The sequence below is a fragment of the Notothenia rossii genome, assembly GCF_949606895.1.
Source record: "Notothenia rossii genome assembly, chromosome: 6".
In the NCBI taxonomy this organism is placed as follows: domain Eukaryota; kingdom Metazoa; phylum Chordata; class Actinopteri; order Perciformes; family Nototheniidae; genus Notothenia; species Notothenia rossii.
This window is the reverse complement of record NC_136909.1, coordinates 10,992,345-11,006,474: the sequence shown is the minus strand read 5'-3', so window position 1 is coordinate 11,006,474 and position 14,130 is coordinate 10,992,345. Positions and strand designations below refer to the sequence as shown.

The 14,130-nt window shown below is 39.4% G+C and overlaps 1 protein-coding gene across 1 annotated transcript; it reads left to right on the top strand.

The window, feature by feature from the left end:
- The first annotated feature begins 1,825 nt into the window (after window positions 1-1,825).
- arid5a (AT-rich interactive domain 5A) lies at window positions 1,826-11,171 on the top strand. Its single transcript, XM_079687732.1, has 7 exons — window positions 1,826-1,968; window positions 3,194-3,279; window positions 6,214-6,382; window positions 6,480-6,532; window positions 8,257-8,354; window positions 8,436-8,601; window positions 9,206-11,171. The coding sequence occupies exons 1-7, from the start codon at window positions 1,965-1,967 to the stop codon at window positions 10,376-10,378; spliced, it is 1,749 nt and encodes a 582-aa protein (XP_079543858.1). The 5' UTR covers window positions 1,826-1,964; the 3' UTR covers window positions 10,379-11,171.
- The last annotated feature ends 2,959 nt before the right edge of the window (window positions 11,172-14,130 follow it).

The window sequence follows — 14,130 nt, the reverse complement described above, 5'->3', positions numbered from 1 at the left end:
CGTTTATTACAACTTCCACTCATTTCTAGTACTTCTGCATTGTGCTGGCCTTTTATTTTTAACCAATATTTTTTTCATGCAATGACCAGTAGGAAGCATTTTAAAGAAGTAGTGCTTCACCTCTTCCTTAAATGTAAGGTTTCAATCCTTGCAGCTATCAGCCGGTTTCAAACCTTTTACTTATTCGACTCATTTACCTACATGTGTTTACATAGATATCAGCTGTAATGAGTCAAAGATCTGCCATTAAAGCATGGAAATGTGTCACAGTAGAGGCACAACATACTAATGTAAACCTGGAAAGTACCATTATAGGGTCCCTTTCAAACTCGTGCCGTTACAACAGCAGATTCTTTCTATTTTACTTACTTACCTTACTTTTGGTTTTGGGTTTAAAGCTTTTCTTTAATTGTTTATTTGAATGTTATGATACTCGCAAAAATGCAATATACACTAGAGCCGTTAACTAATTTGAACCAGTTAGTTATAAAAGTTAGTTTTATTTTAAGGGCTGAAACTGATGCCCCTAAAATACAACTCCCATATGTGTTTTTGAGCAAACACTCGCTTTGTTGGTTTTTCTTTTTTAAACTTACAGATTTCTGCATGTAAACGGTCTGCAGAGTCACAAACCCTCAAAGTACACTCTGTAGTGAGTACAACTCTAACACAGAAAAGACCTGTCTATGCTGCCCCAGAACGCCTCGTTGGACATTTCTCTTTTTCCATTGTTTACTTCTTGGGTATAGTGACGTATTTGGGGTATAGTGACGTAACGTAACATTTGGACCAATCCGCGGAGCCGTTACGTTTGGACCAATCCGCGGACTTCCTCACACACACACACTCAGCGGGACGTTGCGAGGCTCGCTGCTGCGAGGAGCGGGACACTGTGAGCTGGCTCACTGGTGTGGGGTCGGCGAGACAGCGAGACACCGCGGAACTCAGCCTGAGCACACACACAAACTCCCAGCCAAGCTGCGGGTGTGTGTTTCGGGCTGGGTTTCGCTGTGTCTCGCTGTCTCACAGACGGCCACTGGGCTCTCAGGGAGGGGAGGGGAGGGGCGGGGCAGGAGCTCCAACAAGCCGTTTAGGACAGAGAGTGAATACACATACTATACAGAGATGCTGTATGAGAAACCAATGTGAGTTTGGAAAATTGCACAGTATAAATGTATTTTAGTAGACCTCAACAATGGAATTATGATCAGTAGAAATGACCATGACATGGGACCTTGAATACAAATTCACAAACAGGATCCTTTCAATGTGCTTACTCATTGTGATACTTCATACTTTGTGTTGTGCTTCTTAGAAATATGTTGTGGCACCAGGAAATGTCTCTTCCTTTAAACACTTTATCCCACAGAAAATGATTATTCATCAGCCAGCTCCAAGATGCTTAATCAGCAATGATATGAACTGATAGCAGCCGTGCACAGCCGGGCTTCCTTCATTTGACAACATTTTGGAAATGTTATTGTACTAAACCTTTAAAAGGAAACAGTTAAATGTTGGTTTCACTTCCCCAAAGTGAGCTATTTTGGTGAATTTGAGTCAGTACACTGAAGTTGACCAGACTACAATCATTGTTTAATGAATTGTATTTATTATATCATGGAAGCTGTGTGGAAGGAATGTGTTTTTATTCTTTACATACTTGTGTGCACAAAACATAAGCTTCATCATCTTCATGTTTATTTTTCAGGAACTGGATAATGAACTACAAAGTGAATGTTGCACCAGAAACAATGTCAGCCTATGATATCAGACAATGTGAGATGTGAATAACAAAAGAAAGGACTCAGTTTCCCAGACTCATTTGCTGCGGTGCGAGCAGAACAACCAATGAAACTGTTGCGTGGAGACAGCTTCCTGTTTGGTGGTGTGAAGTTGAAGAGAGCCCCGCATGAATTACTGTTACTAAACACTGTCAGACAGAGAGCAGCAGACCACTTCTGGAAATGGGTGAGAAGAGCTTTTAACTTTATTGAAAAAAGATACTCTTATTTACTGTTGTATGTAATTGTATGTATTGAATATTGTGGTATATACTGCATTCATAGACGCTTAAATTAATACTAATGTTGTTGATACAATATTCCGAAACCGTCTGTTTTTGAAAAATGAAGGCAAATATATTCATAACTAAGAAAACAAACTAAATGTATTTACAAAACCATAATGCTTTAGGAATTTATAATAAACTGCAAGTGCTAAAATGATTTCATCACAATATCCTGCCTGAGATCACACATGATAAATGGCTAATGGATTGTTATTTGACAACAAAACAAACCGATAAAAGGAGCCATCACTTGTTTAAGGGTAAATAATACAGTTTGTCAAAAATATTTGTTCAACACACGGGAAATGGAGAAGTAAGAGGCTACTGAAAGCAGAATTAAAAGTTCAAGCCACAGCACAGGAAACAAGCTATCTCAAAAGAGAAGCATATTGGTTTTTGCACACAAGTGATATCGGTGTGGGTGGAGGGCGGCGAGGTTTGGAGTTCACAGTTTGTGAAGAAAGAAAAAACGTCATTCTCGGAATCACATTGTATTCCCAGGGCTTGTCATTTGAATATCCTTTCCTCATTTCTCACAGAATGCATTAGTGTGCTCCTCAATGTTGACACATGCATTCGACATGAGATTGAGTACAATATTGCTCAATATCTCATATTCTAATACTAGAAACATAATAAATGCAGTGTTGTTTATATAAAGCCCATCTGTCAACTTGTTGCCTGGGAATGATAAGTAGTAATGCTTTAGGTTAAGAACATTGCAGTTTATTTTTCTTAGATCACCTCGAATATCATAGTGGATGTGTTCTGATATCATACAGTGCAGCATACAAGTGGTTATGTTCACGAGCAGGAAGTGGTTTTGTAACCTGTGGTTTTTTATATCAAACTCAGTTGACAATAAGCTCATCAGATTTCTATTTGCTGTGTTTATCTGTCATCAGACCATCAAGCAATTTACGCAAATAACAACCCAATTCCCAGCAGTGATGAGTTTCTGCTTTAATGTATTCCTCTGAAAGATATCTTTAAACCCGTTTTGCATTCAAGACTAACAATATTTCTTGTAATGAAGAAGTGCTTGCTTCCTTGACTGAGGTTCTTTGAATTCAGATGCACACTACTCTCAGTAACTGTCTTGTCTTTGCTGTGTTTCTCATGAAGCTCAAGAGGATCAGAGTGAGACGTCACAACAAACAGCCTCCAGTGACGAAGACAAAGGGCCGGAGACGCAGGTGATTACCTCAAAAGTCAGTTGGCCGCCTGGCAGCAGTTTGGGCAATTTCCATCAGTTACAGTTAATCAGTGACTACAGACATGACTCCTCACTGAGAGCCATGCTTTCTGCTTTCATTTCCCTTTTTCCTGGTGAATTTGACACGTTGGCTCATTTTTTTTTTAATAGTGTGTGTACAGTCGTTTCATCTTGATGGCTGATTGTGAAATGACTAACAAGGAATGAGTGTTACTTCTCTGTATCTTGAGAGGGTCACAGATCGCACGCACATCTCACCCCATCAGACACACCACAATATTTTCATTGCACATACAGAAACTCAGGAACTCCTCGCGAGACGCTGTTCTGGTAACTGAATCAAGAAGTTACAATATGAGAGGCAGAAATTTGCTCATGAAATTTCCAGAGCTGATGCTAGATGAAAGCGCAGTGGTTTCTGTGGTGACCTCTGGCCCGCAGATAGCATCAATCCAGCACGCCACCGACAATCATTGTGAGAATCACATATCCACACACTGACATCAACATCACCCACACGGCTTTCCAAAAAAATGAAACTAGAGGAAATCAAGAGAAGGTCTCACAATGATATTCAGTGTATATAGAGCAGTGCTGGAAAGTAATGAAGTACTTAACTAACGTTTTTAGGTACTTTTACTTGAGTATAACCTGAGTATTTGCATTTAATGCTCTTTTCTACTTCTACTTCTAATGTAATCTTCCATCCACTAAATGTAATCTACTGCAAATACAGATTCAGATTATTAGGTAATACAAAAGATAAATAGACTTTGACAAATATAGGCTCAGATATCCTATTCAATAAGCTTCATGTTTACTAGCTGTGGTGAACACATTCTCGCACCAGTAATCAATGTAATGTAACTAAGTAAATTATCTATTGTATTTAAGTAACACATTGAGGTAATAGTACTTATTACGTAAGTCTTTATACATACTTTATACTTTTACGCCACTGCAATTTGTAGAGAATGTTGACCACGACATTTATTTTATATATTTAGTTACTACATTCCATATTTATGTTATAAATACTAAATTAAAAATCGACACACATTATAATGCATCATCATTATGGGTAAAGCTACCCAGTAGTGTGTAGATAATTTAAATAAACCCCGCCTTTACCATGTGCAACACTGCAGTGATGATTAATGCTAATCATTTTAGTGAAATAATTTAAAAAAAGATCTGGTGCTTAAATGGCAATTTTGCATAATGAGTACTTTTACTTTTGGAACTTGAAGTATTTTTAAATACTGATACTTTTTTACTTTTACTTCAGTAGACATTTTCAATGCAGGACTCTCACTTGTATATGAATATTTTGTACAGGGTATTGCTGTTACTTTTACTTATGTAAATAATCTTCTTCAACCTCTGAATTGAATATGATTCTGAAATGGGCCTTAACGCATATTTTTATTCTTTGGGAATTTTGGTATATTTTGATGCCGAAACTTTGTTTAATTTGACTATAGTAAGATATTCAATGCAGGGCTTTTACTTGTAATTTTACAATCCAGTATTGCTGCTTTCGACTTTTTCTTCCACCACTGATATGTGAAATGTGCGAAGGGAAACAGTGTAATGTCTGAGTGCACACATTTCCTTTTGGCAATCATTGATGCATTTTGTGAATCAGATCCAAGCAACATTTAGCATTTTAAATAAATAAATAAATGCATCCCATTCTTTAGATTTTAGATGCAGCTGCAAACTGAATTTCTTGCCATGTTAATCAGCCTTACAGTTCTGAAAATGAAGACAATTTTAAGTGGTGTGAAATTGAAACATCCCCTTTCAGATGACTCAGAATAGCATCAGAGAAGCTGTTAGCTGGGAGGAGCGGTGAGGATCTGCTGAACTGTGACTCAGTCGGTGCTGCTTGGTTAGAGGCCTCCACCTTCACTATTACTCACTCTAGAGGCCTACTTCTCGGAACCAGGAACCACATAGAGGAACTTTATTCAATATGAAACCACGTCGAGCTGTTTTGTTTTAAAATGACTGTGACTGAAATAAAGCAGCTCTGGCCTGTGCTGATTCAAAGTAAAAATATTGACACTGTCCATTGTGGTCTCTATTGACAAGCTATCAAAATTCAGATTACAGAGCGGGCAGTTGTGCTCATAAAGACAGCTTAACAATATAGCTGCACTTATAAACAAACAACCGCCAATTATTTCTAGCACTTACTGTATGTTGCCCATTCAAGAAATATCGAAGTTATTGTGAGAGACAAATTAAATGCACAATCACAAAATCTAACTTTTAAAGTCGTGCAACAAGTCTTCGTTCTTTTGTACTTCCTGAAACGTTTCTATCTGATGACTTTGTTTCTGCATGTCTTCACTGTTTCATTTCTCCTTTCTTGCAAACCACAAATAGTGACATTGTCAATTTCTTGTACTGCAGTTCCAAGTAGTCTGGGTTATAACGCTTGAAACATTTAAATTTTTTACGTATATTTAAATTGTCTTCAAAGTAACTGACCATATTTCTGCAGAACAACAGCAAACATGCAACTACTTCTTTCTTAGAAAATTACAAGCAGCAGCCTTAAAGTCTTGCTTCTCATCAGTCACTTCTGATTTTGTAACAACACTTTAATGTCTTTAAAATCATTCTTTTGGCTTATATTTGTTTTTCAAAGTGACATTTGCGATACCAGAGGCTGACAACTCTAGACCAAAAACCCCAAGTCTGCTGCTTTCTCTCCAGACAGGATGTTTAGTGGTTATCTATTGAAAGTAGCGGTAAAACCATGCTCTCTGATTTAGATGTTTCCTATAAGACATTTGCATCCCATACGCTTATTTCCCATCCATGACAATACCTTCAACTGTAAAACTGGTTTCTATTTCGGAGCAGTGGACTGTGTTACCACTTGATTTTCATACGGCATCTGTTTTCTCCTCGCCAGGATTCTCCCCAAGTCATCGAGATTCAAGACTCAATGACTGAATGTGAGGAAGAAGCGAGGCCCGGTAAAGTGCAGATGGAGGAGAAGGCGTTTGTATCCAATCTGCACTCCTTCATGAAGGACAGAGGGACTCCCATCGAAAGAATCCCACATCTGGGCTTCAAACAGAGTGAGTTCATTGGAGCGGGTCCTGCTGTTGAATGAAAGACAATATTAACTTGGTATTTGATTGAAATTAATACTGTTCTCATTTTTGTTTCCCCCAGTTAATCTCTGGAGGATCCACAAAGCTGTGGAGAAACTTGGGGGCTATGATTCAGTAAGAATGTTTTACTCTTCTGTGGAATATTACTGTAATTACTGGCTGCTCCATTATTCTTCTGGCTGTAACACCACTGTGCAACACATACGTTTTACAATGAATTGATGTTGTCACTGACTGCTTTTTTATTTACTTGTGGTCAAAAGTAACTAAGTACATGTACCTTTTTGACATATTTGTACTTTACTTGAGTATTTCCATTTAATGCTACTTTATTCCGCTACATTTCAGAGGCAAATATCCTACTTTTTACTCCACTACATTTACTTAAACACTCAGTTACTTTTTATTAACATGATATGCTGCTGATATGGTATAATGCAGTACTGTACTAATAATCTACACAGTATTTCAAATTTGGTCCACCTTGACCAACTACAAGACTGTAATGATCTTAGATCTATAAAAACAGTCAAAGTCAGCTTTATTGTCAAAATTACCGTACTACATGTGTTGTACATCCAGAAATCTCGAGATACCGTTTCCCGAAGTCCCACAGTGTGACATATATACAGGATAATAAAATAAACACAATAACAATACAATACTGTGATAAGCTCAATTCCGCACAACGAGTACATCACTGTTGATACCTAAAGTATCTGTACTTTATATTATTCTGTAACGGGTCATTGTGCAGAATGAGTACTTTTAATTAAGTAAAATGTGGACTTTTACGTGTAGTCGAATATTTTAAGTCTAATAGTATTTTTACTTTTACTTAGTTAAAGGATCTGAGTACTTCTTCCAACACTTCATTTATACGCTCACTTTCCAAATGCTACCATGGATGTGTAATTATTTTATTGATGTCTTCTTGCCTCTTTATTTAATATGTTAGCGTACACATTTTATTTTTGCCTCTGATCCTCAACCTCCCTTTCCCTGTAATGTAGTAAATGTCCCGGCTCTGGAACCCATACATCATTTCTGATTCTTATCTTTGTTCATAGTCCTTTGAGTCTTGTGTGTTTGAGTCTACACGTAAGTGGAACATTACAAATATAGGTCAGGTGCAAGGTTTCAACCACAGTGGAGGACATCTAGCTCTCGCTGCTCTGTTGTTTTTGATGTTGACAGTGTGGGACCTTATAGTCTATGTGTCAGGGTGTTTGTTAAAATGGCATTAAAAGTGGGATTGAGGCCCCAAACAGAGTTGACCCCTCACCACCAACATCTCTGCTGCCACTGTGTCGCAGGCTGTCCACACAATATAAGCCACCCACACATTGTGTACACTCTAAAAATGAAAGTGTCTTTGAAAAACAGCAGACATGGCATTTTAAATGCCAGCCACCTCCCTTCCTCAAAATGGTTTTAAAACTAGAATTGAAAGCAGACCCTGGTCAAAGCACATCTGGGAAAGGGAAGCACACAATCACAGGGAGAAATAAGAAATAATATTCTCTGTTTATTATTTATCGTAATTATTCATCAAAACTCAATTTTAAGAGCTGCTTTTAGAGTGTGGTTAATGCTGTGTTTTATATTTTAAGTTTGAGCTCTTCTGCGCCCCCTAGTGGCAGGAGGAAACTAAGCAGCCCTTTAGTTTAAACCAGTGTATGGTTTAAACCAGTGCCATATAGAGAGAATTCTATTACATGGCTCTGGTTTCAACATGAGAAGACCACTGTGAATATAAGCCTTTATGTATCCTAACATAAGACAGTTTCTTCGCACTTATTTAAATTGATTTTTTCCCACCTTTTGTTGTCCAACAGGTGACAGCTCGACGTCTTTGGAAGAAAGTGTATGATGACCTGGGAGGAAGTCCAGGAAGCACCAGCGCTGCAACATGCACTCGCAGACACTACGAGAAGTGAGGGAGATTCTGTTTCTACCTTACCTGTCGATACATCACAATAAAACTGAATTTCTAATCAGATATGTGTTTCTTTAGGTTGGTGTTGCCTTTTGAGAGACACATAAAAGGAGAGGAGGACAGACCTCTGCCTCCAAGCAAACCGCGGAAGCCATATAAGAGAAATTTGGATGGCAAGATCACGAAGGTTGAGAAAAAGAGGAAACGGACTGAGTCGGAAAGAGACATGGATTCAGAGTTGGAGGTAACATGTTATAACTATTCAAATGCATCATTAAAGGTCACCTATTATGCAAAATCCACTTTTTCATGTATTTTCTACATCAACATGTGTCCCCTCTGTGTAAAGAGACTCTGAAAGTTTCAGGAACAAAGATTCTCTCTCTCTTTTTGTCCTAATCCATTTATATAAAAACCTGTCTGAAAATGAGCTGATCAGATTTTGGCGACTTTATGATGTCATAACGATTTTTTGGCTTGAGTAACCATTAGCCAATCACCAACCAAGGTAACCCCCCCCCACACACCTTATCACCTGAATCTCCTCCTAGAGCACCATTGTGTTTTTTTTAACCAGATATCTCTCAGAGGGGCGTGGCTCCTTATTTTCATCTAAAGTAACAGACAGAGAATCAGCACTTTTGAAACAGAACTGAAACAGAGGGGATTATGGAATGCTGCAATGATCTGTTTGGTGTTTCGACCCAAACACTTCAAAGATATGTTTTGTATATATCTGAGACCTCTAATATATTGATGAAAAAGAGTATAATAGGGGACCTTTAAGAGAAAGAAATATAGCCTTTTTGCATTAAGTGTCCTAAAACATCATCTTTATTGCTTTGTAGGTTCTCACCCAGAGAAGTCCAGAGGCCTCCAGCCAAAGTGAAGCAGTGCTGCCTCCTCTCTGGACCTCCACCTCTGATAGACACCACCCAGACTGCTCTCCACCAAACAGAGCCACCACCAGCCTTTGCTCTCCTATCTACACTCACCTTGTCCAGGTCCCTCCATCCGGACCCTGGACCTCTCAAACCCCCTCAGCTGCCGGGGAGGTGATCTCACCCCTGGAGAAAAAGAAGCGTATGGCTCAGGCGAGTCTTAACCGGCCCTTGACTCCTCAGAGAGAGGATAAAGAAAGGCCCTCCGTCATCCACTGCTCCCAGTCTCCAGCCAGGGCTTCTTCTTTAGGCCGTAACTGCAACTCCTCTGACAGCTCCCCGCTTCCTTCATCTCCTTCATCTTCACGCAGCACTTCCCCTCTCTCTGTTTCCTCAGAGGACGGTTCTGAAGGAAGTAAAGAAAAACCTACATCAAGCTCTGAGCTACCCAAAAATGGTGTAAAAAATACCCCTTGTGGTGAGGAGTCTGTGAGCTGTAGTCAGAAATCAAAAGATCCTGCAGGACAGAATAAAGACAACACACTCCCATCTGCAGACTATATCACAGCCCAGATTAAAGACTGGATGCCAATCCACAAAGGGGGTGTCAAATACTCGCATCCTTTGCACTCATCCTCCTCTTTCATGGTGAGATCTGACTGGGCTCCAGCGTCTACCTCTAGTTTTACCAAAGTTGTTCCAAAATCTTTGCAGCTTCTGCGGCCCGCTCCTATTCGGCCGAGTTATAAAATGCAGCAGGACAACTCTGTGACCTGTGTGAAGAAGAACAACACGGCACCGTGGCTTTATCAGACAGAGAAGAGGGAGAAATCCAGGACAATGCTGCAAAAAGTTCCCCCCACTCAGCAGAGTCCGGCCCTCCCCCACTCCAGCCTGCCTATGTCCTACGTTCTGTCTAGAGACCCTCGGCTCCAGCCTGTGTTACATCCGGCATTTGTCCAACACAGAATGAGACTACCTCCCTCTCAGATAATGTACCGACACGTCCCGATGAGTCCTGCTCACTCGGCTCTCATTGGGTCTGCTGTTTACCCGTATCCCTACTCCATCCCTCTGTTAAATCCCCAAACTGGATATAACCTACCTGCCATGCATCAAATGTACCATCACAAGCTTTGATTATTTGTACTTTAACATCATACTTGAATTAAAATAACTTTAAAGTTCATCTTTACATTGAGGAAATCGGCCATTGGTCCACTTCCTGTTGCTCTAATTTCGGTGACGGCTGAAGCTTGTAACACCCACATAAGTTATGTGGCTTCACCAGTTACCGTCATTAACCGTGTGCCTGTGTTGACCTTCTTTGGCCTGAACCAAACTACACTGAAGGGAAATGAAGATATAGATATACAGTATTTATAGGACTACAGGTTGAATCATCCAAATGCATCACGCGGGTGCATCATTTATAAACTCAAAGCAGAATTGTGCAAATGTGTTATTGTTTTTATAGCAGTAATTACATGAAATCATGACAACATCATGACATTGATAACCTGTAACGTGTCCATTTGTTGAGTGAAAAACTCTTTGTATATTTTACTCTAAAACTCTGAGATGAACAAACAACATTTTTGACAAGTTGTCGCACATCGGATTTTCAATACTTTGTTAAATAACTTTCTCACTGTATTGTGAAGTTAGTCGAACATTATGACACTGTACTGTATGAACGATGGATCAGTGTTTAATATTTTTGAAAGATATTATACGAAGATCTTGTTGTTCATATATTGTTTTTTTGTAACTAAATTATTGTAAATAAAAAAAAAACACATCAAAATAAAAAACATTACCCCTTGTTTGTATTTAGAAAGATACTGAACAAAATATCATACTATTTCACAATAAGTGCCATGATTTTTAATAGACAACTTTTCTTTAATTATTAAAGATTTTTCTAAATCAACTTGTCCATTTCATTTCATATTGCTTACATGCGTTAGTGACATTATTGTATGGTTTTATATGTTTTTTTGATCAGTTAATAAGTGAATAGCAGAATAAACTAGAGAATGCAATTCACAATTAAAAATGTGATGAATTATGGGATGTATCTAGGGAATTATGAAAGTTATGAATGATAAAAGTAATAGCCATCAATTCCCGACCGAGCTGAACGTTTTGATGTTTGATGTTTCTGCGATGTTCAATGTGGGAAAAGAGACGCAAAAATAACACGGCGGAATAATAAAGAATTTTGTGCGTAGCATAACATATATGACACACATACATGACATTAAAGGTGGGGTAGGTAAGAATGCAAGAATGCATCCAAATGTGGGCACTGGTGGATATTGGTAGGGAACATTTTCTTCTAAATGAGGCTTTTATTATTTAGATAGGGCAGATTAAGAGTCTAAGAGGAACATGATGAGGCTTTTATTAAGAGGAGCACATGCAACAGGATGTGGAGGAGGAAGTTGATGCTTGAAGTGTTTGCCAACTGTAGTCTATTACAGCTGAATTGTCATTTGAGTACTTGGTTTCTGAAATTGCTCATGGTGTGGCTGATTATTTGATCATATTGTAATATATATTCGATTCGCTCAGGTGTGGCAGGAAACACTACCAATTTGTCAGAACCTTCTAATAAATACAGAGGCAACTTTGTACAAAATATAGGACAATCTTTATTTGACCCACAACAGTTCACTGGTAAGAGGAGAGGAGAGAATAAGAGGAGAGGAGAGAACAAGAGGAAGCGAGTCCACGGGGCTCCAGAAACCCCCACTAGACTGTGGAGTCCACTTTTAAATACACTTCAGCAGGGCTAGTTTTACTAGCATTTAACACGGCACACCACACTAAGAACACGGCATGCGAACACCCTCTGCCGGAGGCACACAACTAGGCAATTATGAACACACACAGCACACCCACACTGCAATGACCCAACAAAAAATGTAGGGCGAGCGCTCCAATTCGTGGTAGCCTCTCCCCTGCTGCTCTCCTTCCATACACTGTAAAATACTTCTAAAATCCGACATACAATATATATGAGTCCCTTAATCAATCAATCATAATCCCTTATATCCAGTGTTGAAAGTGTGCCGGTCCTACCCGGTCCTTAGTACCGGTAAGAGATTTCCAGGCGGTCCGGAGGACCGGGAAGAATTGATAGCTCCACCCGTGGAATTTATACTACGAAGGGCAGATATTTTGGTTTGGATTACTGGTCTGTGTGTGTGTGTGTGTGTGTGTGTGTGTGTGTGTGTGTGTGTGTGTGTGTGTGTGTGTGTGTGTGTGTGTGTGTGTGTGTGTGTGTGTGTGTGTGTGTGTGTGTGTGTGTGTGTGTTTTTGCGTATTGTGTTTGTCCCGGGGAAAACACTAACGAGAAACACCGGCTGCTGTTATGCCTGCTGTGACCTCAAGTTACTCCGTTCTTCGCTTGTAATTATGCCGTTACAAGCTTCTAAGTTGTATTTATCATCTGAATTTGCCGAAACAAGTTTCATATTCTGAAAGCCAAGACTTTGTTTATTAAACAAAACACCCGAACCCCGAAAAACAATTTTTTTTTACGCAAATCCACGTTTATTTTGAAATGAGCCGTTGCGACTTCCGACTGATTTCGATAGAGCGGGTCACATATTAGCTTTTTCCCACTTGATCAGAATAGCGGGAGGAGAAAAGAATGGAGTGACTGAATGACAGCTAGAAAATTAGGCTACGTGGTAATTAAAGCAAAAATGCAAACGACGACTCTTTAGATGTTTAAGAGAAAGGAGAGAGATGAAGAAACTCAGAATGTGCTTAAAATTTGAAAAACAACGCCCACAGATGACACAGGTGATGATGCTTATTTAGCCCAGAGAATGGACATGAACATGGCCATGATGAATATAATAAGTTAGCTAACTAGCAAACTGTATCTCTATATGGGGTGCCCAACCAGTCGATCCCCAGTCGATCTCGAGATGTCTAAAAGTAGAACAACAATATTCAGTTAATGTCCTACAACAGGGGTGGCCAAACTTTTTGGTTCAGGGGCCACAATGATGTATCAATGTGACAGCCGGGCCGGGGGGCATTGTTTGGTTCCGTCTTGATTCATGTCGGGCTGAGGGTTGTTTTAATCTCATTCTCCCGCGCGCGGGGTGACGTCCACGCGCAGCTGCGACGACCAGGGAGGAAGGGACTTTTCGCGGCGCGCGCGGCGTGTGGACAGTGGGGGATAACATAAATAAAAATTGGATCGTTGTATTTTAGACTTTAAGGCTTTTTAAGATCAGCGCGGGAACCCTGGCTCATTTATACCAATATTGGACGGGCCACATTAAACACATCAACGGGGCGCATGTGGCCCGCGGGCCGTAGTTTGGCCACCTCCAGGCCCGGTTCTACGGGGGTGTATAAGGGTCCCAGTTGAATGTTAAGCACCCTCACTTGAAAAAGAGAAGGGAGTGAAAAATATTACATATACAATAACAATAATAATAATAATAATAGTAGTAGTAGTAATATGAAGAAGAAGAAGAAGAATATAGTTGAAAATAAAATAAACTGTAATTGTGTTCAAATATTGTGGTCAAATAACTATAGTTAATAACCCCCCCCCGTCAACGATCGCCGCCGTCTTGGTTAAAAAAAGGTTGGGCACCCCTGCTCTATATAGTCAATGGCTATTTTACTCAGAACACAACATGTACACAGCATACTATTTTAACATTAAATATTTTGCTTTGATATCTTCTATTTTAATCTGCACATTGTGGCATACATTTTATTTTATTAGTATTTTAATTTATGTAACCAATATTCTGAAAATTCAAAGAAAGACAGAGACTTGTACATTTTTGACTGTCTGCTGAATTTAGTTATACATCTTTATTCTAATTTATAACAGTTGAGGCCCAGAGGGAGGA